This window comes from Camelus ferus, chromosome X, assembly GCF_009834535.1.
Source record: "Camelus ferus isolate YT-003-E chromosome X, BCGSAC_Cfer_1.0, whole genome shotgun sequence".
NCBI classification, from domain to species: domain Eukaryota; kingdom Metazoa; phylum Chordata; class Mammalia; order Artiodactyla; family Camelidae; genus Camelus; species Camelus ferus.
Genome location: NC_045732.1, coordinates 66,246,437 through 66,274,083, shown reverse-complemented (window position 1 = coordinate 66,274,083; position 27,647 = coordinate 66,246,437). Strand labels below are relative to the sequence as shown.

The window sequence follows — 27,647 nt, the reverse complement described above, 5'->3', positions numbered from 1 at the left end:
AAATTCACTAATGCCCTGGTGTGAGAAACCAGGCAAGTGAGTCAGAGTTGGAAGTGCTAGTGGTTTCTAAGCACCATGTGATAAAAGGAAATTTTGCTCTAAATTTATGCTTACACATCATGGAAAAACCAATTTGTATTACCACTATATAGCTGATATCAACAAAAGCAGCATTTTTATCTGTAACAGACAAGAAGTGATTCTTGTTAGAATGAATTTAGTTACGTGTATTATACTACATTTAGTTAAACTACATTTATTACGTTTGGTTAAAACAGTGGTGGTAAATGAAGACAGTGGATTTTACTCTTGCATAAACCTGACTTGGTGGGAAATGGCTTTAGGTGTTTTACTGGATGTAGCTGAAGTGGCTTGGAGGAGACAACTTGAGCCATGATATACATATGTAAACCACCTAGTAATGTGGTGGGACATAATGGAGTTTTGATGCGTGCACTTTAAATCCCATTATCCTATTTTTGTACAGAATCTTCATGTTTTTAAATGGAAAAAAAGTGTATATAAACCCCACTTGTTGGGTTAGAAGGTGCTTCGACTTGTTGGGTTAGCAGGTGCCTCCTCATAGGGGAGGAAGGCAGGGTCTTTCAGTCCTGGATCCACTGGCTCATGGTTGGGACAGGGAAGAGAGATGCAGGACACACAGCATACAACATGCAACATCACTCTTTATTATGAAATTAAACAGCAATTGTGGGTGGGAAAATACACAGAACAACTGACCCTTCAGGTGGTTATGTCACCTGGTCTACAAGGTAACGTTGGCTTCTTGGGCAGCCAGGCCTCCAACCCCAGCCATGGGCGTGGCCTGAGGCTGGAGAAGAGAGAAACAAAGATGATGTGGATGTAGACAAAGACGTCATCCAAGGGCTCCTTTTAGGGGATTTGTTTGAAGGCCTCCTCTGGGATCTTGCCCTCGGCCTGGAGAGAAGGAGTCGGGATGTTAGAAAAGCCAGCTCCCAGAGTTTCATCCCCAGGCCACTGGCCTCCACCTTCTTGGCTTTCCTGAAGGCTCAGAAATGTTCATCTTTAACCCATCTGATTCCCAGACCTCACCTTGAGCGTAGTGAAGACCTGACCAGCTCTGGTGTAGTTCCAGTCATTGTCCTGAAGGCACCTGCAGTGGGAGAAGAACAGGTGATCTCCATTGGTGCCACAGTACGGACATGCTGACCGTGCAACGCCACCGCTAAATCTATGCCACTGTCTTGCTGGGACACATGTACCAGTATGAGCACTATGTGTAATGACGAAGAAAGACCCAGTGAAAACCAAAATATCTACCACTAGCATTCATGCCCACTAGAATTCAAAACAGAAAAGTAGAGCTGTGCCAAAGAACAAGGAAACTGAATATATACTGATCAAGAAAGATGTTCAAGAAAATGACAAGTGAAAAATTTTAAAGTACAGGATTCCTATCATTCTTATTGAGATATAATGCACACAGCATTTTACAGTATATAATTCAGTGCCTTCTAGTATATTCACAAGATTGTGCAATCATCACAACCATCTAATTTCAAAAAAATTTTATCACCTCAAAAAGAAACCCCTGAACCATTAGCGATCACTCCCTATTCCTCCCCTTCCCCCAGACCCTGGCAACCACTAATCTATTTTTGGTCCCTGTGGATTTGCCGACTCTGGACATTTCATATAAATGGAATCATGCAATATGCCAGCGTTTGTGGCTGGCTTCTTTCACTTAGCATAATGCTTTCAAAGTTCATCCATGTCATGACACATATCAGAAGTGTATTCCTTTTTATGACTGAATAATATTCTACTATATGGATGTACCAGATTTATACATCCATTCACCAGCTAAAGGACATTTGGGTTGTTTCCACTTTTTGGTTCTCGTGAATAATGCTGCTATGAACGTTCCTGTGCAAGTTTTAGAGTCAACATATGTTTTCACTTCTCCCGATAGATACTTAGGCGTGGGATTACCGGGTCTTACGGTAACTGCATGTTAAACATTTTGAGGAACTGCCAAAATGTTTTCCCAAACCACCACTCCATTTTATATTCCCACCAGTAACACGTGAGAGTTCCAATGTTTCCACATCCTCACCGACACTTGTTATCCTTCGCTTCATTGATTAAAGCCATCCTAGTGGGTGTGAAGTGGTAACTCACTGTGGTTTCAATTTTCATTTCCTTAATGACTAACGATGTTGAGAAGTTTTTCATTTGCCTGTTGGCCATTTATGTATCTGCTTTGGAGAAATGTCTATTCAGATCCTTTCCCCATGTGAAAAAGAAATGGGGTTGTTTGCCTTTTTATTGTTGAGCTGCAAGGGTTCTTCATATATTCTTGCCACATATGTGATTTGCAAATATTTTCTCCCATGCTGCTGGTGGGCTTTTCACCTTTTTGATAGTGTGCATTGGTGCTCAAAAGCTTTTAATTTTGATGAAGACCGATTTATCCATTTTATCCTTTGGTTGCCTGTGCTTTTGGTGTCATATGTAAGAAATGATTGCCTAACTCATGAAGACTTATACCTACATTTTTTCCCAAGATTTTAAAGTGATAGCTCTTACTTTTAGATCTTTGCTCCATTTTCAATCTATGCTTGTACATGGTGTGTGAGCCAGGGGTCAAAATTCATTGGCTTGCATGTGGATATCAAGTTGTCCCAGGACCATTTGTTGAAAAGGTTATTATTTCCCCCACCATATTGTTTCAGCACTCTGGTTGACAACCAACTGACCGTAAATGTGAGGGTTTATTTACGGACTCTCGTTTCTACTCCACTGATTCCTAACACTGTCCACATGCCAGTCACCACATAGTCTTGAGTATTGTAGCTCTGCAGCAGGATTTGAAATTGGGAAGTGTGTGTTCTCTAACTTTGTTTTTCTCTTTCAAGATTGTTTTTGAGCATCTCCATGTGAAGTTTAGGTTATCCTAAACTTCTTTTTTTTTTTTTGCGAAGAAGGATTTTGATAGGGACTGCACTGAATCTAGATTGCTCTGGGTAGTACTGCCATCTTAATAATAGTAAATCTTCCAACCCATGAAAATGGAGTGTCTTTCCACTTATTTAGGTCTTTGTTATTTCCTTCAACAATGTTTTACAGATTCCAGAGTTTAAGATTTTCACCTCTTCTGTTACATTGGTTTCAAATATTTTACTATTTTGATGCTATTTTAACTGGGCTTGTTTTCTTCATTCCGTTTTTGGAGTGTTCATTTTGCAACTACATAGAAATACAAGTGAGTTTTGTATATAGTTCTTGCATTAAACTTAGTTATTAGTTCTATGTTTTATTTATTTATTTTTCGTGGATTCTTTTGGATTTTCCATATACAAGGTGATGTCACTGAGCATTATCCTATCTTAAAAATACTTTACATGTTTAATAGTATGATACCTTTTTCATGGGATCACCCTTTTTTGGCAGCAAAATATCCAAAAAGTCACTTTTCCAAATTGCCTGCGAGTTTCCATGATTCACTCCCCCGCTGTTCCAACCCATCTTCATTCCCACACACACCCAGCACTCACTTCTGAGCCCACTCAAGTTTCATCCCAGACTGGGTGGAGAAAGCCTGCACCATTTCCTGCTGCTCCCGGGAGCCGGTGTGCACGGAGCTGGAGGTGAGTGTAGGCACTGGGATGGAGAACGCACTCTGAGGCTCACTGGGGGAGGCATCCCTCACAAACAGCTCGTCATTCACGATGCACAGACTGGAGGAAAATGGGCCCTCAACAGCTGGACAGATGGACCACCCCACACCCCCAACAACAATCCTGCTCCCACTGCCACTCAGCAACCAGATTCCTTCCACCTTCCTCCTGTGTCTGTCCCCCAGGTTCCTTGGCTGGTACCTATGCCCCTCCCACAAGCCCACCTTTGGGGAGATTATCCACCATCTTCATGACATTTGGACGTTTCCCTGCAACTCAGGGACAGTTTCACGTTTACCCTTTACAACAGCCCAAGGAGTGGACAATCTGAAATCCACTGTCATAGGAAGACACTGAGTCGCACAGAGGCCACGTGACTTGACCAAGGTCACATAGCCAATGAGTGCTGGGACCAAGGAGAGAAGCCACATTCCAGTTCCAGAGCCCATGCCCTTCTTAACCACTAGGCTAGACTGCTCCTTGGATCTACCTGCTGGCTTTCCACAGTATTGAGAAAACCTAAGGTGGGCACCACCACATTCCCACACCCCTGAGCCCAGGCTGGGACGGGGGTTCCCACCCACCACACGGCACTCACCTGGAAGGGCTGGCAGGGATAGCGATGAAGGTCCGGGTGAAGGCACGAACAGAACCCTGAGACCTTCCTTCCACTTCAATGACAAACAACAAACTTCAGTACCCCCGAGAGCCCCACCTGCTTTACACGCTCACACAGCGGTCTGCAGACAGAGTCTGATGGATACTCATGCTGAGGGGACAGGTGCTCACTGGGGGCCAGGGTGTCGGGAATGCGGAGGGCAGCTATAGGAGCAACCTGCTGCCGGTGGCAGGACCTCTACTGTGCGCGGGCCCGTGACAACCACTTCACCAGTTCATTGATGCATTTGTCACTGCTGCCCAAGACATGGATGCTAATACCTCATTTTGCAAATGAGGAAACTGAGAGGTTAAGTAATGGTCCCAGGATCTCAGAGGAAGGCTCTGGGATGAGAGCCATCAAACTCCACAGCCTGTGTCCCTAACGCCCAGGGTGTGCGGGGCAGACAGGCATGAACGCAGGTCAGACCTGGGTCCTTTGTGGGAAGAGCGAGGGCTGGAGAACACAGAGGGGCCGGGAAGGGAAGAAGAGGGTTCGGGGTGGCTGGGAGGGTGCTGAGAGGGAGCCCGGCCAGGGGGTTGGAGCAGTGGGGCATCTGGGGACGGGGGTCTACACACACTCACCTTCCTTGAACACCCCGTTGACAGAGAAGCAGAGCATCGTGTTCTGAAAGGGAAGAGCCCAGGCGCTCAGTCACCACCTAAACCTCCTACCCACCTGCGGCTCCCGGTCCTGCCCAAGATGGAAGCAGGCGCTCACCGTGTGGAGCCACATGTCCACCACGAAGGAGCTGAGGTCATGCTGAGTTTTGGGCAACAGGCAGAGGGAGCGCACAATGTCACGTTTTGTGTGTTTCAGCAGCTGGACCCGCAGGTCTGTGGGGGGAGGAGAAGCGAGGGAAGGTCAGGGGCTGCCATGCCCTGGGCCCTAGGACTGACCCCTTCCCGCCCCCTTTCCCGCCCCGCCTCCTCATCACACACTCACAGGGGTCCTTGAGCTTCTTCATATTCCTGCTGTCCTTGACGTACTCCTGCAAGCTGTTCCTGGGAGAAAAAGAGAAGCAGGAGGAGGTGGGCCGGCCCCAGTGTGGGGGTTTGCAGGAGCTGCCCTGCGTCTGCTGGGGAGCCACACGGCCCAGGAGCAGAGTGTGAGCTGTGATACTCACGGGGCTGGGTCCTCGGGGTTGAAGGGAATGGTCAGGGAGAAGCAGGCCTCGTCGTGATAAGCACCCAGGAGATCCTGTCGGTCTCCAGAGTCGTGGATCAAGTAATACCTGTCGGGGAGCCATGAGCACAGTCTGTCTCTGTGGTCCGGACCTCAAATGAGGCTTGGAAACTCCCGTGAGCAGAGCTGAGCTTGGGTGGCCTCAGCTGTCCCAGCCCTCCCCTTCCTCAGGTTGCCAGCAGTACTCACTGCTGCAGGAATTGCAGGATCAGACTCTTCAGCTCATCAGATCCTTCACTGCTTTCCTGGAATGAAAAGGCCTTTTAGACTATGTGGCTGAAAAAGGCTTCCTTGCAACACCCAAAATGTTGTTTGATCTTTCTTCCTCACCTTGCAGGGCTTTATTAAGTAAGGGACATCAGTGTCAATCATAATTGGTGAGGGCAACTCTTGTCCATCCTGGGGAAAGGAAAAAGAAGTCAGCAGAGGTTCCCAGGGAGCTGGCCCTGGAAGATCAAGTAAAAGGACGGGTCCCGGAGGGTGAGGGTCAGAGGTCAAGTGCGGAAGGGCCCTGGAAAATCTGAGGGCTGGAGTACACTTCGGGTCATCACCACGAGATCCCTGAAGGCTGTGGCAGACGTGGTCGAAGAAGACCCAGAGCTGTTGTGAGCTTCCCACAGAAGCTGTACCCTCCCCCTGCCCCCAGAACGTTTAAGGGTCAGGTTCAAAAATGGAACTCAGGCAAGACCTAAAGGGTTCAGAGTAGTTTGTGGGCGGTGTCAGTGTCAGCTAGAGGAGTCAGTGATTGAGGAATACACTTACCAAGCGTAATAACTTGGGGAACAATTCCAGGATGGAGCTGCCAAGATGAAAAGTCAGTGAAACTGGAAAGCGGTCTCTTCTCACGGGAGCAAGTACACTTACAGCAGACACAGTCCAGTGTGTCCACCTACACTTCCCGGCCCTGGGCACCGCCCCCAAGGACTGATGCACCAGAAGAGTGTTCCCTACCTGCCTGCCTCCCTCCATCCCTCTCCTTCCACTCTTTCCCTCCTGGGTACCTCCCACCTAGACTGCCCTGACTCTGTTCTCCAGGTGCCACAAGAAGCAACAAGGAAGCAGGCTTCCTTCCCCTCCCTCCCTTCCTGCAGGTCCCCACTGTAGGCTTTGGAGGGAAGAGGGAATGAGGTTGGAGCCAGGGGCTCTTCATCCTTCCTGGGGGTCCTGCATCCTGCCAACACAAGGACACCCACCAGGGATGGCCCAGGATGCTGGGCCAAGGAGGTTAGTGAGGCAGAGAGGGAAATGGAGGGGGATTAAGACAAAAAAGGAGTGAAGGATGAAGAAGAGAAGACAGAGACATAGGGGCATAGCGACAAGGGAGAGAGAGAAAGCAAAGTGAAGGGAAGGGAAAGAACCTCTCCCATGGTTTGGGGTGGGGGATCAGGGAAGAATAGAGAAGAAAGGGGAACCGTCTCCCCTGCTGCAGCCCTTTCCTTCACCTGCCCCCGAATGTCCCAGGCACCCGTGGTAGGGATGGTAACCATGCACATGTTGGGCTGGGGGCCTGCTGGATGCTGGTTGAGTCTCTGTCACCTGTGTGAGCTCAGTCTGAGCTGGGCATGGGAAACAGAGCAGCCACAGGGGCAGACCTTCCCCAGAAGGAGTAAAGGGTCAGCTCCCAGGTGAGTATGGGGCTGAGTGAGGGTCTATGCCCCCCTCTCACGAGCACCATCTTCTCTCACAGCGGTCCCTGCACCTATCTTAATTATTTCTTTACCTGAGGAATCATATCTGTCTCAGGCTACCCAGGGCTCCTCTGAAGGACCAGGCAAGATGATGTGATGTGTGTTCGGATGGAGGGGCAAGTGTCCCCGAGAGGCCTGTCTTTCTGTCTCCTCCACCACCTCTGCCCTCTGCCTTCCACTCCCCCTTGGGAAGCCCTCTGCTCACTCTCTGTGACCAACTTCTAGCCCCTTGACTCAAGGAACCCTGCTTTTTCCACAAGAAGGGCCCAGCTCCTGGTGTTGGGCCAGAGGAACGGATGTCATGACAGGAACCACCAGGGCTTTACCCTGAGTATGTGGCAGGAAAGCCCCCTTGTCAACCTGGGGTTGGAGGGAGGACCATCTTGGAGGAAGGGAAAGAGGACTTCTATCAGAATGGGGGATGGGAGCCCCATATCAGCATAGAGTTGGAAAGCCTGTCTCAGCCTGAGACCCTGAGCTGGAGGACCCTTCTCAGGCCAGGGAATCAGCATCTGGCTCCCCGTTCTGGTGATGGGGGGAGTCCCACTTTGTGGAGCACGCTCTTGGGAGGACTTGGTAGAGAATGCTGGGTGTAGAGTTTGGAAACAGACCCCAGCGCACCTGAAGAGGTGAGCAGGTCAGAGGAAGGACACTGCTCAAATGTGAGGGACACAAGAGAGAGCAGAAGGTGGGGTCTGTGCTCCTGGGGGAGGACCTGGGTTGTCCCTTCCTGCACACATGCACTCTCAGGGGCAGTTCAGGCTCCCAAGGGGGTAAAGGTCCCCGGAAAGTTGCCAGTGGTTATCACCAACCTTATGTAGGTGGAGTGGTCTGGGAAGGTGCCACACAGTGGGTTTCCTTGCAACCACAGCTCTTCGAGATCCAGCCCTTTCATCTTGCTCAACTCCCAGGCTGACTTCAGCTGAGAAATATGGGGAGGAAATTGGAAAACGAATCCCAGGGAAAGAGACACATCCGGATCCCTGCACCTCCACCCCCACCCTCCCCGACAGGTACCTTCGCCAGCCTCCCGTCATCACTGTGATGACCACGACCCCCCAGCTCTCAACCCAACTTTGATCTGGCTCCCTCCTCTCACCTCATTTTTGCAGAGGTTCAGAATCTTGACTGTGGGGGCCATCTGTATAATGTCAGACAGGCCATCCAGATGGTACAGCTTGTTGCTGCTCAAGTTCAAGGACAACAGCTTTGCGGGGAGAAGAGTTAGAGTGACAGTTACTATCTAGGGCCTGGGAGACCAACCTGCCCTCCGCCCCATGTCTTCCACCCCTTACCATAATACCAGCACTAGCCTACAGCCTCACCTCAGGGAAATCCTTTTTGATGATCTGCAGGGTGGCAGCCATGCAGTTTCTTCGATTCAGAATTATATCAATATCATGACCCACCAAGTCTTCAGGAAGCCGAGGGAAGTGAATCAGAAGGCTGAGTGGGGTCTGGGGCCAGCACTAGCCAGCACCCACACCACACACGTTACCATCCCTAAGTCTCCCTCCAGGAAGACCCCTCTGCCCTCCCCTGTCCTAGAATTACTGCTGTCAGACATACCTGGGTCAAAGCGGAGATTCTGGAGGTCAAGGGCTTGCTGGGAGACATTATATCGTTTGTTCAAAGTCAGCTGCAGAGAGAGATGGAGAGAGCCACTCTGAAGCTGTGATGGTGACAGGAAATTTGGGGGCGAGGGGAACTGGGGGCTGGAGGAAGAAGAGGTGGGTCTGAGTGTTGGCACACAGCATGCCTTGAGTCTACACTACCTTTAGCTGCTCCATTTCTTTTGGCTCCAACTTATTCAGCACAGAGTAGGGAACAGTAGAGGGATTGACAAAGATAGCCACCTGCAGGAAGAAGAGGTAAGGTTAGTACCAGGAACTCTAGTTCCAAAGAAGAGGACCAGCCCCTGGACTGTCCTGTCCTGGGATAAGGTACAGGTAATGCCCCTGACACACACCTTTTCATTCTCCTCATCACAAATCTTGTAGCTGACATCCTTCAATGCAGAGGCAGTGCTAGCACCCTGGACAAAGAACCGAGCCCGGTTTTTCACATAGTGGAACTGCAGGATGGGGAGGTAACAGTAAGTTCACAGGACAAAGCCTTTCCCGTCAGTGGGCTCCCCATCCCCCCTCTTCCCTCTGCCCACTCATCTGGCTTCACCATCCTCTCTTACATCCACTGGAGTGAAAGGGACACTGCATTGGTTCTGGATTGAGTTCATTAGCCACATCTTGTCATAATTTATCCCATAAGGAATCTAAGGATGAAAAGCAGAGATGGGAAAGAAGCGAGACAACATGGAATTAAGACTGGAGAACAGACCCAACACAATGTTCTTTTCCGACCTTCTACTGAGCTTGAAAGGACTTTTAAAGAAGGGACCACTGGCATGATTTCTTATGTTTGTGCCTAATATGGATTTACTAAACACTCTTTCTCTCCATTCAGAGCTCTCCTCCAAATAATCAAGGTGTTAGAGATGATCTTCCTTAAAGTTCCAGGAGATCCTACCTAGTGCAGACACTGCCTGTCCCTCACACAAGGTCTACAGAGACTCGACACCCCATCTCCCACACTCAGCTTGCCAAGCTGAGACCTCCAGTGTGCAGTTGCTCCATATCCTTGGCAGTAGTTTCCATCTTTGCCTGAGACAGTCTACTCCGTTCTCCTTATAGTCAGCCTGTTCTCTTTATACTGTTTCTTTGAATTTGCCCTTAGATGAACAAGATTGATAACTCTTAGCAATATACTACAGATTATAAACTGTCCCCAGAAAATAAACTAGTGTCTCTACATGAGACCAACACAATTCTCCCTGACTTTTCTCTCCTAAACATTCCATAAATTTTTCAGGACACTCACTGTGATCTTGAACCAGCTCCCTGGGGTTCCATCTTGTGTGTTCTCTCTCATTTCTCTCCGCAGAGGTTTTCTATCTCTCCACACAGTAACACGGATGCGGCCTTCACTATGACATCTCACTCTCCTCTTGTTCCGGTAGGTGGTATACAGAGTGCTGCAGGGGAATGTGGAGAGAAGGAGGGTGAGTGGCCATAAATGCTAAGAAAGTCTTCCGTACAGCCTTGCTTCTCTGACACCAGGACTATGATTAGGATTACTTAACCTCTATTCCACTTCTAGCACACTTCCGTTTTCCAGTGAGAGAAGAGAAAGAAGAGCATGGAGAGTGAAAGGGTTGCACAGTCCTAGGGGCTGCTGCATGCAAACCCTGCTGCCTGGTCACTTACTGTCTCCCTTGGGGGTCCTCCTGGACATCCCTCATCACCATGTTTCCATCATCCTCCTGGAGGTGTGAAGGCTGACGCTCACATCCACCACGCTCATAACGAGGGCTCCTCCTGCCAAAATTACCTCGGAAAGAACCCCAACCTTCATTTCTTCCTTGACATGGGCTACTACCATTATTGTATTCTGAAAGGGGAACAAAAATACAAATTTGAAGACACATCAGTGGTTCACTTACCATGTACCACATCTTAGGCTAAGATGATGGTAGGGAAAACAAAGTGCCAACCTGCCCTAAGGGACCAATCACACACAACCTGCCTTAAGGATCCAATCCCACAAATCCCAGAAAGGAAACTCTCTGCCTGTGCAGACAGGAGAGCCTTATCTGACAGATGGCACTATCAGGGGAGGAATCGAGGGGTAGCAGGAGGAGGAGGAGGAGAAAGAATTAGGAGAAGGGGGAAGAGGAAAACCGTGTTGAACCCTTTAAAACAATGGAGCAGGATTTATGAAGAACAGAGGCATATGCATCCACAGGTTAGACTGGACACCAGTCATACACCAGGAAGGCACCTGAATCTTGCCTCCTCTCAGGACTTTCTAACAATCACACCAGTACTTGGGAAGCAACCTCTCTCATGCTTCCCAAGTCCATTCAGTCACCAAACTGATTCCACTAACAACCAGCAAGCTGTCCTTCCTTTGACAGTGCAGTACAAGCATTAGTGTCAGGTAGGACTGATGTAATAGCCTCCTAAACTGTCTCCCTCTCTCCAGCCTTGCCCTCAGCAGTACCCTGTTTGAAATGCCCAGAATGAGCTCTCTTTTGGACCAGCCTGAAACGTCTTACAGCTCAGGAGGCAACTCTTCTAACCTCAGTTCTTCTATAACAAGTGTCTGAACGACAACGTGGAATGATGTGTCAAGTACCATTTCCAAGTGTTTAGGGATTCTTCTTTTTTCTATTACTGACTTCTAGTTTGATTCCATCATGGCCAGGGAACATACTCTGTATGATTTCAATTCTTTTGGAACTTACTGAGGTTGACGGTCCAGAAGATGGTTTAACTTGGTGAATGTTACATAGACCTTCAGGGGGAACAACTGTACTCTGCTGTTGTTGGGTGGATTGTTCTATTTATACCATGTAGATTCTGTCAGTTTATTGTGTTTTTCAGATCTCCTATATCCTTGCTGATTTTTCTCTCTAGCAATTGGATCACTTGCTAAGAGGAGAGTGGGTGTTGAAGGCCCCAAATATAATTATGGACCCGGCTACTTCTCCTTTCAGCTCCATCGGTTTTTGCTTTGTGTACTTTGAGGCTCTATTGTTTGGTGCATCAAATTTAGGATCGTTATGTCTCTGTGGTGGACTGATCCTTTTATCATTATGTAATGCCTCTATTTGTCTCATTAATTTCCCTTACTCTGACGTCTACTTTATTGGCTACTGAAGCCACAGGTATGCCCATAAAGTGTCTTGGTTATATCTCACCTTGTATTCATTCCTGGGACTTGTGTTGCTGTTTACCCCTCCACCCACAGTCTCTCCCTGCCAGCATATCTAATTCACCATGTGAAAAGATCTAGAAGCTTTTTGGCATCTGCAGAAATAAGACGGTGTCGATCCTCTCTCCTATAGGTGGATTCACTTAGGGTGTTTTATTTTTATCATATACTACTGAAACCGCGAATCAGCAGGTAATTATACTATTGGTTCGAGGGGAGGGAAGATTATGGTAATTACACTGTTAGAAACCAGCTTCCTTTTGGGTTCTAACACTTCAGGTGTTCTAGGCATGTGTGTTGTTCATTTTGTACATTAATTGTCTCAGGGCATGCTTATGAGGAAAAGTCCGTCCACTGCTGATCACGCCATGGCGTAGTGATTATGACCAGGCCTCAGATGAACTCCTCTGAGGGGTCACTGCTTTCACTGTGTGGCCTGCTGGCAGGACGATCTTGCTACTCACAGCCTTGCAACTTTCCTTGTGTGGCACTGGAAGTGAAATTATACACGAATCGAGCATCTGACCCACAAATGCCACTTGTTCAGCCCCCAAAACTCCCACACTCCACATCCAACTGGTCAGGAAATTCTCTTGTCCCCTCTCTTAAGGTATGTCCAGAATCTATCCACTTCTCACCACCTCTATTACTACCCTCTGGCCAAGACTCCAACATCCAGCTCCTGCATTTATACTGTCCTCCAACTGGCCCCTCTGCTTTCATCCTGCCTCCCTTACCTGTGTTTTCAACCCAGAAGCAGAATATTAGTCAAATCATATCACTCCTCTGCTCAACATCATATACCAATGGTTCGAAGCCCATCAACTCATTAAAGAGCCATGAGTTCATAAGGATAGTCATCAATAATAACAATGACAAAGAGGAATCTTACTGGTGACCTTTGAAGAATGCCAGGCAACCAACTCATCTTTATGAAAATCCATCGAGGAAAGGAAAAAATTACTGAAGGGAGGAGGAAGGGCACGTATTCAATGTAAGGTATACAGGAAGGGTCAGAGTCATTTTCAAGAACCGACTTTACTTCATAAACAAGGTTTGCTGAGGGGAAAGTGTAAAAGTAAGCCAACAAACAGCTATGGTAATCTCCACGGTAACCAACTCTGTCAGTGCCTAAACATGGCCAGAGCCCTCCCTCAACAAGGTGATTCTGACACAAGCAATCTCAGGCATGGCCTCGTTTGGGGAGTCTCGCAGGAGAGTGGGCATGTGATAAAAAGACACAGAGGGGCCATCTTACACACACACACACACACACAAACACACGCATAATTCACTTACTGAACATTTGCATCTCAGTACAATTCCTGTCTCACAGTTGTGCTGCGGGAATAAAAGGTGATCACAGGAATATTTTAAGCAAATAGTGCCTCCACCCAAGCTGCCTGGGTTTCCCCTTCAGCCTCCACCAGGCATTAGCTGATCCACCCATGAAGAAATGGTCATTAGTATCCTTTATGACATCATGTGTGTTCAGATGGCTACTTCCTGTGTCAGTTTGGAATTCTGCCTACATCATTGCTATGCCGTTGAGTACATGGCAACAGCATCCCTGTTATGGTAGAAAAAGAACGGTGAGAAGTAAGCCAACACTTGCCCAGTGGCAACCAACATTTGCTCAGTGTTAGGCAGACTCACTAGATTTAATTGACCTACTCATGGAAACCCCACGACGACTGTATCCACAGTCCATTTCCAGGTCAGGAACATTAGGCTCAAAGTGCTTAGATACACTACCTAGGATTCTCAGCCAGGTAAATGGCAGAACAGGAATTGGGTCCTCACCTGTTGGTCTGCCTCCACATACCAAGTATTCCTCCAGTATTGCACTGGTTCTCCTTGAATGGTGAACTTTCAGGTTGCAATGCACAGATTTCTGTGGGCAGACCTGGGATGATGTTTTGTGACTGGTAGCTAGTTGCTCCTGCTTGGGTGGGTCCAGGTGTTCTTGGACCAAGTGGACATATCTTTCTTAAACCAGATGGAGAAATCTGTTTGGATCATGGGGTTTGCAGACTGGGAGTCCCTTTGGGCTTGCAACGTATGACACAGAATAACAACTAATATTTGTCAAATGAATATATGTAATGAAGATTTGAAATCTTCAACAAAACCACATTTGAGAATCCACACATCTCAACCATTTCTAAGCACATCTATTTATTTCAGAAAAGAAAAAATAAACTGGGCTGCAGAACTGTTTCATAACCTGCCTGTAAAACTAGCATGTGTGGGATCTTGTTTTTGCAAAATTCACATTTTTCATTAGTGTACAATGAGAAATAGAGCTAAGCTCCTCCCTGTTGACTAACGCCAAAACTACAGCTTTTCTGATTACAGGAAGGGAGGCTTTTGCAAACAGCGGTGACAGAAACCAGGAGAAGGTCTCCCTGAATCTAGGAGACACAGCTTCTTCCTGGCCATCAGGTGTGTGGGAAGAATCTTCTGGACTCACAGGCATATCTGTGGGCGCTCAGCTCTGTGACAGACAGTAAGTATGGCCACCGTCTCAGAGGAAGGGAAGAGTGTGCGTGTGCATGGTAATATTTTGCATTATGAGCTTTTATAATTAGGTTACAGATGCATGTATTCCAAATCATGTTGGTAAATGCATTGCCACACAAAACTGAATCCTACTGTACATTTTCTGTATCATATATGACCAATTTTTGCTCTTTGGTCTATGTTAATATGCTTCTTAATGATTTTTTTCATATTGGTGTTTGACTATTTGATTTTTTAAATTATGAAAGTAATAGTTATCCATACAAAAAAATAATAATGGAACAATACTGATTGATTGACCAGGGTTACAGAGCATCCCCAGTGATGGAGGCCAAAGGACATAGTAGAGCACAGCTTGGGCTTCAGGGTACTTCCAGAAGAACATAAACATTCTTTTTAATGTAAGAGATAGTTTCCTAAGGACATTTGATGATAGTTATAGCAATATACATTTCCACCAACAATGTATGAGAGCTTAATTCTCTACAGTAGCCTGGGTCACTTTGGCCCAGACATTTTCACTTTTTGAATTTATCATACAAAATATTCCCTGCCTAAATGTACACTTATAGTTACACGGATGTGCTTTACAGGCTCTTTGGCACAGAAGGACGACTGGACCAGAGAGTGGTTGCCATAGTCAGAAGAGGGGTAGAAGTGATTGTCTTTGGAGTCAAGGATACATAGGAAAGAAGGGACGTGCGTACCTGACATAGTGGGTGAAAAGGCCAAGGGATGGATGTATGGATCAGAAAGATGAGGGTGAGCATTGGGAAGAGAATGAAACACAAATGGAAAAAGCCCCCGAGGAAATGAATTCATCCCTGCGATACACACCCCTCTGGAAACCTCCCTTTCTTTCCGTGTATATTGTGTCTGTCTCTGTTACTCCACCTTCAAGTTGAACAACAGAGAAACACTTGCTAAGCCTAGGAAGAAGGTTTACTTTAGTTACTTGTGTCTTCATTGTACAGTCCTTCTCCAGTAGTCCATTCATTAATGGTGTCCTGTGTCAAGTGTGGGAACTGAATAAAGGACTACCAGCTGCCATCAAGATAGCTCAGGTCACCAGATCTAGAGTTTTATTTATATATATTTTGTGTTCTTATATTTTACTATGAATAAATATTTATTTATCTTTTATTCATTTTTACACTGATCAAATGCAACCTTAAAGGATGTTCATATATTTCAAGATCCAGAGGATCTGTTGATCAACTAGCCACCTTCAAAGGTTGGTATAGGTCAAACCAATGTGAAAATCCTTTTGTACTTGCTGCTTCTTAAGGTAAACAGAACTCACCTTAAGGCAGGAGCTTAAGTGCTCCTACTGGGCCTGCAACTCCAGGATCCCCACATCCATAATGAAATGAAGATGACCGTGTCAATGACAGGATCTCCCATCTTATCTGTGGTCTACACAAGTCAGCCACCTCAGAACACTTCAAGATGAAGATGCCCTCCTCACTAATATGTTTCTCAAAGCTGTGGGGAAGGGAGTGTCCTCTGAGTCCCTACAGCAGCTGCTTGGTCCACTGACTTACATTGACTTCAAAGGCATTTCCACTCAAATGACCGCAGGTGGTGACTCTTGCAACTGTTTCACCATTGCGTGCCATGGAACACCAAAACTTCATCCCCTCTTATCAGCTGGATCCTTGCTATCTTCAGATCCACCTTGGCCAGATAACTTTTCCCAGATCCCCACTTCCCTTAGGGCCTCTGGCTTGCAGCCAATTTTGCTGTCAAGTACTCTATTAATCACAGTCCCCACTTGCCTCTGCCAGGTATTCATTCCAGCTATTTTATCTTTAATAAAACATATTATATCACTTACAAAAACTCAGTGAACGTCAAAAACGTGGGCTTGGACGGTGCAAGGCAGGGGAAGCCCACTCATGCTATGGGACTGTTATAGCTGAAATACTATTGCTGTCTACATGCTAACCAATATGTACAACAGAGACTGAATTCCAGGCACTCTGCTGTGACTGCTCATAAAAACCAGAGGCCCCTCCCATCATACATAGTTCACCATATCATTGAGCCAAATGAGGCTCCCATGTCATTCAGTTACATCTCCAAGTCTCAGGATGGTATATGTGTTTGATACAACTGAGATCCCATTTAGAACCCTCCCTGTAAGGGGTTCTCGTTAATGTGTACACACATGCACACAAACATACACACACACTCATATAAGTCTACTTTCTTGGTTTTAGTCTTTTAGTCTCTATAGAAAAGAAAAGCATATGAGTGTTTCCATATGTTGGAACAGTTGCCAAGCGATCTGATTCACAATTGATTTCACCGAATGTTATAATTTTTGCCATTTTAAATGGTATATTCAGACTGAAAATTATATTTTCCATTTGTTACAATTAGTTTGTGTATATTAAACTTACACTCAACAGACTTATTGATCTCTATCACTAATTTTAATTTTCTGTAGCCTCTCTGGAATTTATATGATGATAAACATATACTGACAGCTTTATTTTCACTTGTACACATTTATTAATTCATGCATGTATAGCTGCATGGATATGTTTTGGCTTACTGGATTGCCCAGGAGAGGCTACAAAGCTGAAAAGAAGCGGTCATATAAGTCATTTTTGTCCCTTTTTTGACTTTAAAGGGAATGCACTTGATGTTTCACTATTAAGTATGATGTTTGATGTAGTTCATTCTTTTTTTTTAATATTCACTGTCAGTTTAAAGAAATGCCTTTCTATTTATTAATTGCTGAGAACTATTGTTATTGTCATTGTTTAATGCTAACTGGTTGTTTATTTTTTGTAGGCCTTTTTTATCACTCCTGGGCATATATCCAGAAGGAACCCTACTTCAAAAAGACACCTGCACCCCAATGTTCATAGCAGCACCATTTACAGTAGCCAAAACATGGAAACAGCCTAAATGTCCATCAACAGATGACTGGATAAGGAAGAGGTGGTATATTTATACAATGGAATACTATTCAGCCATAAAATCGACAACATAATGCCACTTGCAGCAACATGGATGTCCCTGGAGAATGTCATTCTAAGTGAAGTAAGCCAGAAAGAGACAGAAAAATATCATATGAGATTGCTCATATGCGGAATCTAAAAAAAAAAAAAACCATAAATACAAAAAGGAAACAGACTCATAGACATAGAATACAAACTTGTGGTTGCCGGGGGGGGTGGTGGGAAGGGACAGACTGGGAGTTCAAAATTTGTAGATACTGACAGGCATATGCAGAATAGATAAACAAGATTATACTGTATAGAACAAGGAAATATATACAAGATCTTATGGTAGCTCACAGATAAAAAAAATGTGACAATGAATATATGTACATTCATGTATAACTGAAAAATTGTGCTCTACGCTGGAATTTGACACAACATTGTAAAATGACTATAACTCAATAAAAAATGTTTAAAAAAATACTGGATATTTTGTGATAATTGTCCTTTCCTCCTTCCTTTATTTCACTAAGGGGCTCAATTACATTACAGATCTTCTCATGTTAAACCAACATTGCATGCCTGGGATTAAACACAGCTCTGTCATACTGTATTTCCTGTTTTAGCCATGGCAGGACTTAGGTTGCTATTAATTTATTTATACCTTTTGCATTAATGTAACTAACTGAGATTGGCTAATAATTTTGCTTTCCCATATATTATTTGTCAAGAATACTTTTAACAATATATACGATTTTCTATTCCATTAGTATGGAAAGTCGTGGTTTTCTCTGGGATTTATCTGTTGAATCTAAATTTTAAATTTACCAGCGTATCTTTTTAATAACATTACTGTATCTTTTTAATCTTTGCTGAAACTGCAAGCATGACAGCTTTTTTCATTCCAAAAGTGGCTCATCTGTACCTGTCTCCAATTTTCTTGACCCCTGTTGCCAGAGATTTCTCTATTATCTTATCTCTTTAAAGTGCTGGCATGTAGGAGTTTTTGGTTGAACTCTTGTCATCTGTTATCAATTTCATCAATTTCTACTCTTATCCTTACTATTTTTCCTTGAAGATAGTGGAAAGACAAGAGATTGCATTTTATTAAGTAAATGACCAATGAACAATCTTTTCATCTACCATCGGGTTTTATTTTCTGATTTTTGTCCTTGAATATAACAGATACTCAAATATCCAATACACTCATCTGTTTGGAAGAGACCTGTGGCTCAGCAGTGCTGGTATTTTCAGCCAGTGCTACTGCTCTATTCAGTTCCACCATTGGCACATCAGACGATTAAGGAAGAGGAACTGGAGCAGTGAAGTAAGAGAGTCTACTCTAAATACACTTGACTCTTGAACAACACAGGTTTGAACTGCATGGGTCCGCTTATGCGTGGATTTTTTCCCCAACAAATACACAAAAAATATAAGTGTAGAATATCATGTACAAGACTTGTATTGAAGTAGATAGCCTATCCTTACCTGACATAGGCAGAAGGTAAGTGACATTTAATATCAAATTAATAATGTTTAGTTTCCTTATTGTTTTATAACTTTCCTTTCCAATAATTCCATGACTGTACAGTATGCCTCTCTCTCTCTCTCTTGTAATTGTAGAAACTGTATAGCTGTCTATTATCACCACAGGTAAGTGTTTTTAATATAACAATGCTCCCAATGCTGTATTATGAAGATGACTGTAATACTGTATGCCGTAGAAGTTTTAAAGTGATTCATCCATTAGCATATAGACTAGGCTACCATGAAGCAATGGTATTGATCACCACAGGCTAGTGTAAAACAATTATATTGCAGCTTCTTCCTTCTCAAATACCTGTAAATAAATATGAATTTCTTTCTCACATCATCTTTTTACTTTTGATGTCTAGTGTTAGTAATATGTATAACATCTACAGTGTTTTGTATCATATAAGACAGTATTGATGTAGTTACTGATAGACAGATGATTCATCTTGTAAATAGATGATGCAAACTTTCAGTATTGAGAAGTACAGTACAGTACTGTGAATATATTTTCTCTTCCTTATAACTTCTCAGTAACATTACCTTTTCTTGGCTTACTTTATAGCAAGAATACACTATATAATACATATAACACAAAATATGTGTTGATCGACTACTTGTGCTGTCAATAAGGCTTCCAGTCAACAGTAGACTATTAGTAGTTACATTTTGGGGGAGTCAAAAGTTCTGTGCAGATTTTCAACTGTGCAGGGGTCAGCACCCCTAATACCCATGCTGTTCATGGGTCAACTGTATTTATGTATTTCACTTAAGAGAGAGAATAGCATACAATATAGCAAAGTGTATGAAAGAACATCCACTTTGAAAACATCCCTGTCTAGACTCAAATCTGGGCTCTCTCACTTATTGCTCACATGATTTTACGAAAGTACTCCATCTCTCTGAGCTCTAGCTGCATCGCGCAGTAGTCAGGGGTGTTGTTTACCAAGTTGTTTCCATTTCTTCCCTGTTCCAGGCACCTGGCAGTACTGTACTTCTTGCTTTATCCTCTTTGTTTGGGCAGGGCCATATATGTGACTCATTCTGGCTAACGGGTTTGAGTGATATGTGTTATTTCTGGTTCAGAACATATGGTTTTTGGTTTGAGACCACCCCTTAACCCCAGGGCTCTCTTTTCCTCACAGCACAGTGATTGATAGCTTTTGAGATGGTGACTGCTCTGTCCATTTGGGTCTCTAAATTATTCCAATAAGAATAGATCAAATCTCCTACAACCACAATTCTGTAATGGGCATGCACCTGCCATAGACACGGCTTGGGAAGGAGGCATATGCCACACTGAGGTTTGGGGATTGTCTATGACCACAGCACAACCCAGTCTCTCCTGACTCCTGTATCTCATCTGTAAATTAAAATAACACCCTCTCAGGATTTTCCTGAGATTTAAATGAGTTAACTTACATAACGAGGTTATCACAGTGCTTGACATAAACAGGAATTCAAAACACAGCAGCTTTGATTATTAACTAATAATAACAAAACTACTTTGGAAGATTGTGGAATATCTGTTTAAAATAAGAGGTATTCCTAGGTTGTAAAGCTGAGCAGAAGCTTTTTTAGCCTTAAAAATATACTCATACCTTCAGAGAGACATAAATAATTTACAAGTTTTCTAAAGTAACTGCTTTAAGAAAAAGTGGGGGAAAATGGTCACACTGCCAAGGCAATCTACAGATTTGATGCAATCCCTATCAAATTACCCAGGACGTATTTCACAGAACTAGAACAAATCATAATAAAATTTGTATGGAACCGCAAAAGACCTAGAATTGCCAAAGCATTACTGAAGAAAAAGAAAGAGGCTGGAGGAATCACTCTCCCAGACTTCAGACAATACTATAGAACTACAGTCATCAAGACAGCATGCTATTGGTACAAAAACACACATATAGGCCAATGGAACAGAATAGAGAGCCCAGAAATGAACCCACAAACTTCTGGTCAACTCATCTTCGAAAAAGGAGGCAAGAATATACAATGGAATAAAGACAGTCTCTTCAGCAAATGGTGTTGGGAAAACTGGACAGCACCATGTAAAGCAATGAAGCTAGAACACTCCCTTACACCATACACAAAAATAAACTCTAAATGGATCAAAGACTTAAACATAAGACAAGATACAATAAACCTCCTAGAGGAAAACACAGGCAAAACATTATCTGACATACATCTCAAAAATGTTCTCCTAGAACAGTCTACCCAAGCAATAGAAATAAAAGCAAGAATAAACAAATGGGACCTAATGAAACTTACAAGCTTCTGCACAGCAAAGGAAACCTTAAGTAAAACAAAAAGACAACCTACGGAATGGGAAAAAATTTTTGCAAATGAAACCGACAAAGGCTTGATCTCCAGAATATATAAGCAGCCCATATGACTTAATAAGAAAAAAACAAACAACCCAATCCAAAAATGGGCAGAAGACCTAAACAAGCAATTCTCCAAGGAAGAAATACAAATGATCAATAGGCACATGAAAAAATGATCAATATCACTAACTATCAGAGAAATGCAAATCAAAACTACAATGAGGTATCACCTCACACCAATCAGAATGGCCATCATTCAAAAATCCACAAATGACAAATGCTGGAGAAGCTGTGGAGAAAAGGGGATCCTCCTTCACTGCTGGTGGGAATGCAGTTTGGTGCAACCACTGGGGAAAATGGTATAGAGATTCCTCAAAAGACTAGGAATAGACTTACCATATGACCCAGGAATCCCGCTCCTGGGCATATATCCAGAAAGAACCCTACTTCAAAATGACACCTGCACCCCAATGTTCATAGCAGCACTATTTACAATAGTCAAGACATGGAAACAGCCTAAATGTCCATCAACAGATAACTGGATAAAGAAGAATTGGTATATTTATACAATGGACTACTATTCAGCCATAAAAACCGACAATATAATGCCATTTGCAGCAACATGGATGTTCCTGGAGAATGTCATTCTAAGTGAAGTAAGCCAGAAAGAGAAAGAAAAATACCATATGAGATCGCTCATATGTGGAGTCTAAAAAACAAACAAACAAACAAAGCATAAATACAAAACAGAAACAGACTCATAGACTTAGAATGCAAACTTGTGGTTGCCAAGGGGGCGGGGGGGTGGGAAGGGATAGACTGGGATTTCAAAATGTAGAATAAATAAACAAGATTATACTGTATGGCACAGGGAAATATATACAAGATCTTGTGGTAGCTCACAGAGAAAAAGAATGTGACAATGAATTATATATATGTTCATGTGTAACTGAAAAATTGTGCTCTACACTGCAATTTGACACAACATTGTAAAATGATTATAAATCAATAAAAAATATTAAAAAAGTGGGGGGCACCTCATCCCTCATTTTCAACTGGGAGAATGAAATCTCATTTTTAATTTGTATGCATTCTTACAGTATGTCTGTCTAAAATGCAGTGTAACCAGCAAACTTGCTGAAGCCCTTAATTAGCCTGGTAGTTCTTTTGTAAAATCCATCGAATTTTCTACATAGGTGATCATGTCTGCAAATAAAGGCAGTTTTTCTTCTTCCTTCCCACCACCATCCCAAAAAAGGGGTATTGTGTCTGCTTATCCTGACAGGAAAGTTGCATCTTGCTTTCCCGAGAGGGCAGTATATTTGTCGTATAGATAAGACTTTCTAATGTTTTGCACTTATGCACTTATTTTTGCTACCACGCTATCAGAAACATGCTTAGAAATTGGAGTTATCTCTGAAGAATAAAAAAAGTGAAAAGATTTAAGCAGGAGAGACTAGAGGATGAGATAAGATAAAATGAATTAAAGAGCAATAATTAATTTCTTAATGAGAAGAAGAATAGAATATAATTATTATAAACATATATTACCTGGTTCTTTGTAAACAAAGGTACAAAGTTTTAAAGTGGTGAACGATTTAGTTTGGACAGAGTTTCCCAGAATATTTTCTGAGGAACACTATTTCCTCCAATGCTCTGTGAGAAAATATTTCATTCCCACGTAAGTTGGGGAAACTATCCCTTCCTTTGAGATTCATATTGCATATTACCATATTATCTAAAAAAAAAATCCTACAGTATGGAAATTAATTTACCTTCAGTCCTGTGTGTCCCAGACTTCGCTAACGTGGAGTACATTTTTGTCGTTGCTGTTTTTGCCCTAGTATTTTGCAGAACAAGCTTGGAAGTGCTGAAATGAGAGAAAAATAAAGGGGATTATTTAAGCTACGTGTAATATAAACTATCACAAGTGACAATATTCTTGAACTGCGTGTCAAAAAGTGTAAGCACGATTTCGCTATTTGCTCAACTTTACTCATTCAATACTACTTTAATGATGAACCAGGGCCCTGCTGCTGAGAGATGACATAAAATCCATGAACCACTGCCGCCCCTCCGCCGCCACCCCACCCTCAGAGGCAGGACATCGTCCTCCTCCACTTCACTCTCTGCCGACTCTGCGACAACAGCTTCCATGGCTCCAAGTTCAGGTCACACACACCCACAGGCTTTCTTTGCCAGATGTACGAGTTAAGCCACGCTCCGAAGCCACTCCCTACCTCCGTCCAGTCTCCTCTCCGGGCCCTCTGCTCTTCCGCCAGGCCTTGATCTGAGGTCGCTTGGGCGCCCCCAGAGGCCCAGTTCTCTGAGTAAACTTCTAGTACCGGCGGGAGCCCCTCCTACCCAAGTACCGCCCACCACGGAGGGATAGAATACTGGGTGCAAAGTTAGTACCCGAGCCGGAGTCTCGTCAGAGTTCCCCCCGAGCTAGAGCGCCCCCACAGGACTAACAGTCTTCTGCACCTATACGTCTGACTCCGCTGAAAGCCAAGCCGGGCTGTAGCTCAGTAGACTCTCCATACACGTCCACACTCAAGGGACGCACCCTAGTGCACGGCCATAGGCGGTCCCTCACCTCGGGAACCAGTGAGTTCAGGAGCCCTCGATCTTCATGTGCCTGAAAGGCCTGAGTCTCATGTAACCACATCCTGGCACCTGACCATAGGAGACACTTGACCAACAGCGATAGGGAAGCTGCTGTGCTCACGTGACTGCTAGGGCTTTGTCTGCCGCGTGTGGTGGGAGCCACATTGTTGCCTATATGTGGATCTACAGAGTTTCGTTGCCCACAACCTTCACAGGACAGAGATGGCTGAACTGGTCATGTACCCTGGAGAGAGGGGTACCAGACCATAGCATCCATGACCTAAGCAGTAGATCACCAATGTGACATCAAGGGCTGAAGCTTCCACATGCTGGTAGCTACTAGGGGTCACATGAGAGAAGGATCCACGTGACAGGCAGGGTTTAGGAGCCCACAGTACTCTAGTGACTTGAAGAGCTGGATCTACCTCATGATCATAGCAGCAACAGGGCCACATAACCTTTGGCTTGAGGAGTCCATGGTACTGACAGGACAAGTAGGTCTGGGCCTGCCACATAACCATTGTCCACATGATGGCGGCACCCACATGGCCCGCAGCACCCACAAGGCCTGCAGTCTTTGGGACCCATGATGCTCCAGTGCCTGGGAGGACTGAGTCAGCTTCCAGAGAGTAGGGGCCAAAGATATGAGGGTTCTCTTTGATCTGCTTGTTTCAGGAGAACTTTATCTTCAGGAGAAGTAGTGATCTGAGATTGCCCACATTCCTGGTCCCCTCCACACTCCACATGACGTTAGTGGCTCCAGGTGGCCTTCTACAGCACACAGATTGGGCTTTATCTACTCCCATCCCTCTTTAATGTGTTAATTTTATCTCATTTTTCTCTAGATAACACATGAAATTAAATACATAACAAATTAATACATAATGATTAAATAAGTCCTCCCAAAACCCACAATCCTGGGCATACTGTAGAAACTACTGTAAGAGCCTAACTAGTGGGTACAGGCCAGCACTGTTGACTTCATGTAGGTCTAAAGGAAATTAAAGCAAATCTAATGAGTTTTAGTTGTTAATTTGGGAAGAACAAGTGTATAGTGATTACTACTTGCCACGCACTTTAAAAGGATAACTCACCTAGAGAGGTAACTGTATAGGTTAGGTATTGTTACAGAACTTTACAGTGAGAAGATTGAAGTATAGTGGTATTAAATCAATCAGTTGGCTAAGAGGTCACAGATACTGTAGGTGGCAAACCAAGAGTTGCCCACAGGCCATCTGGCTCCAGGCTCTGTGTTCTGGTCACTTGCCTGACTCCTCAATGGAAAGAAATATGGGGTTCAGCATCCCTGATTCAAAAAATGTGGCAAACAAGCCTCAGGTACTAAAAAGCTGAAATCTTGAGAAGTCTTTTTGAAATGCCAGGTAAATAATTTCAAATACTATGAGTAATTAGAGCCAGTCAAAGAGAAGTCCATTTAATGAACTCCATTTGAGGTTTATGTATAAATATAAACCTATCTCTAATATGTGAAATGTGTATATGAGAGTGTTGTATAAATTGCTTGATGTTAGATGAAAACATTTCCTTCTTATAAATAAACACTGAAAAGGAAACTATCCTAATGTTTAATCATTTTACTTGTCCCCTGGTCTGATTTACAACAGTTACAAATGAGTGGAATCTGAATTGATTAGATTTTACAGTATATATGCTGTCTGTGTTCCCCAGAAAGCACACAGAAAGGAGTAGAAGAATATATACTGCAGGGTTATTTTAATTGAACTTCCACAAACACTTCTTTTTCTGATTTGTTTGGGAAACTGCAGCTTTGTCAGTATGTCCAGGGTAAGTTTGATCTGATCATTCTGGTTTGCTGGCTTAGGCAAGCAATGCTCTATCTATGTTGGTGTTATTTCGCTAGGTCCCTGCAATGTGGCCTGGCTACGTAAATAAGCTGAGGAAAATGCAGCAGAACCAAGTTTCCACTGCTGTTAAAGTTGAGGAATTTAGAAAAGACAAGACTCTGTGGTTCTAGGCCTACCGATAGATGTCATAAGGTTTGGAGTGAAGAATGGTAAGAGAAGACAGTATTTGTACAGGTCGGTGTGTCTCATGTAACTAGGTGACAATTAGACTTATGATGATCATTGTGAAAGGTATAGAAATACAGAATCACTATGTTAAGTACCAGGAACTAATATAGTGTTGTGGATCCATTGCACTTCAAAACAAACTAGGAAATAAACAAGCTCATAGAAAAGGAAAGCAGATTTGTGGTTACAAGAGATGGGAGATGAGAGGAGGGGGAATTAGACAAAGTTAATCAGAAGATACAAACTTCCAGTTATAAATAAGTACTCGAGATGTAATATACAACATGATAAATATGCTTAAGACCACTGTATGTGTTTCATACCACGTGTGTGATATATGAAAGCTGTTAAGAAGGTAAATCTTGAGAGTTTTCAACACACACAAAAAATACTTCTTTTCTATTTCTTAATGTTGAATCTATATGAGGTGATGGAAGTTCACTAAATTTTTTTTGTGGTGACCATTTCATGATGTATTAGGTCAAATCATTATGCTGTACACCTTCAACTTATACAGTGCTGTGTGTCAATTATATCTCCATAAAACTGGAAGACACATAGGTAGATAAATAGATAGATAACTAACTAACTAACTAACTAACTAACTAACTAACTAACTAACTAATGGAGTTCTAAGGCATTTGGTCTCCTGCAGGAAACAAAATGAATCTCTGAACTTCTCTAGTCTGCATTTGTGACCCAAAGTAGTAGAGGATTTTTTCCCCATAGAAACAGCAGTAAATTATTTGAATGTCTTGTTATCCTCCAAAATAATATTCAGTGATTCCCCATCTGACAAGTCATTTAGGTGATTCTTTCAGTCTTCTGAGAACAAAGAATTGGAAACCACCAGACTTCAAAAGGAATTTCTAATCATGTTATTCACATTGTCAACACCACAACAATAAAATTTTTATTCATCCCTTTGCTTAGTGGTCTAGAAATTGTCCCCTTTACTGTGGTTTCTAAGGGAAAGGCATGGCAAGGTAGGTTAAACAAGTTCAAGATGAGCTAATTTGAGTATTTTCCCTGGGCACTGAGAGGTAGAATTTTTCTCTAGGCGTTTGATATTTGTACGTGGGGTGACTAGGCTAAAGGGATAATGGCCCAGAATGTAACAGCCCTGTGAGAGCCCATAAACAAGGTGATTATTGTGAGGGGTAGAGCTCTGTACTGGTTGTTTTGCATAAGGAAAGCATGCTCACAGGCTCACAGGCAATAGTCTGCTATCTCTAGAAATTAGCTAGCCTTGGGAGGGGCAGTCTCTCCAGTGACAGCAAGGCCCCAGATGTCAAAACATCAGAAAATACAGAACATGAGAAGGCACGATTAATGCATAAATAAAACAGAAACAGCCTCTGCCTGCGTGGTCTAGTGCTATGTTGTCCAATAGAATATAGTATAAACCACATCAAAACAAGGAAAACCCAAAAAAGTTCCTCAAAAAAGTGAATTTACTTTTAAATAATTATTTCATTTAAAAGTTAAAAATATTTAATTTCAACATGGAAACAATATACATTAATGGTTAATTACTTTTAGGTGTTTTGGGGAAGGTCTTTGAAATGCAGTGCATTATTTCAATATGTAAGAAATATGAACAAATTATTAAATAATTTTTCATAGCTTTTTTATTGAAGTATAGTTGATTTACAATATTATATTAGTTTCAGGTGTATAGCA

At 43.5% G+C, this 27,647-nt stretch overlaps 1 protein-coding gene across 1 annotated transcript; it reads right to left on the bottom strand.

The window, feature by feature from the left end:
• Positions 1–677: 677 nt before the first annotated feature.
• On the bottom strand, positions 678–23,558 carry LOC102514126 (nuclear RNA export factor 2). Its single transcript, XM_032476080.1, has 22 exons — positions 23,544–23,558; positions 23,079–23,173; positions 10,457–10,640; positions 10,071–10,224; positions 9,382–9,465; positions 9,163–9,267; positions 8,969–9,049; positions 8,763–8,832; positions 8,519–8,607; positions 8,293–8,400; positions 8,006–8,115; positions 6,268–6,304; positions 5,836–5,904; positions 5,695–5,750; positions 5,447–5,554; positions 5,266–5,324; positions 5,041–5,156; positions 4,905–4,947; positions 4,261–4,333; positions 3,540–3,722; positions 1,075–1,135; positions 678–939 (listed from the first exon to the last, which is right to left on the bottom strand). Exons 2-22 carry the CDS (start codon positions 23,119–23,121, stop codon positions 895–897), a joined length of 1,878 nt encoding a protein of 625 aa, XP_032331971.1. The 5' UTR covers positions 23,122–23,173; positions 23,544–23,558; the 3' UTR covers positions 678–894.
• Between the last annotated feature and the right edge of the window lie 4,089 nt (positions 23,559–27,647).

Coding starts and splice junctions, on each gene's coding strand:
- LOC102514126 (XM_032476080.1), bottom strand. CDS start 23,121: ATGTACTCCACGTTAGCGAAGTCTGGGACACACAGGACTGAAG. Junction 5,325..5,446: donor AACCCCGAGGACCCAGCCCC/GTGAGTATCACA, acceptor TTTTTCTCCCAG/GAACAGCTTGCAGGAGTACG. Junction 940..1,074: donor AGGTCTTCACTACGCTCAAG/GTGAGGTCTGGG, acceptor CCTTCTCTCCAG/GCCGAGGGCAAGATCCCAGA.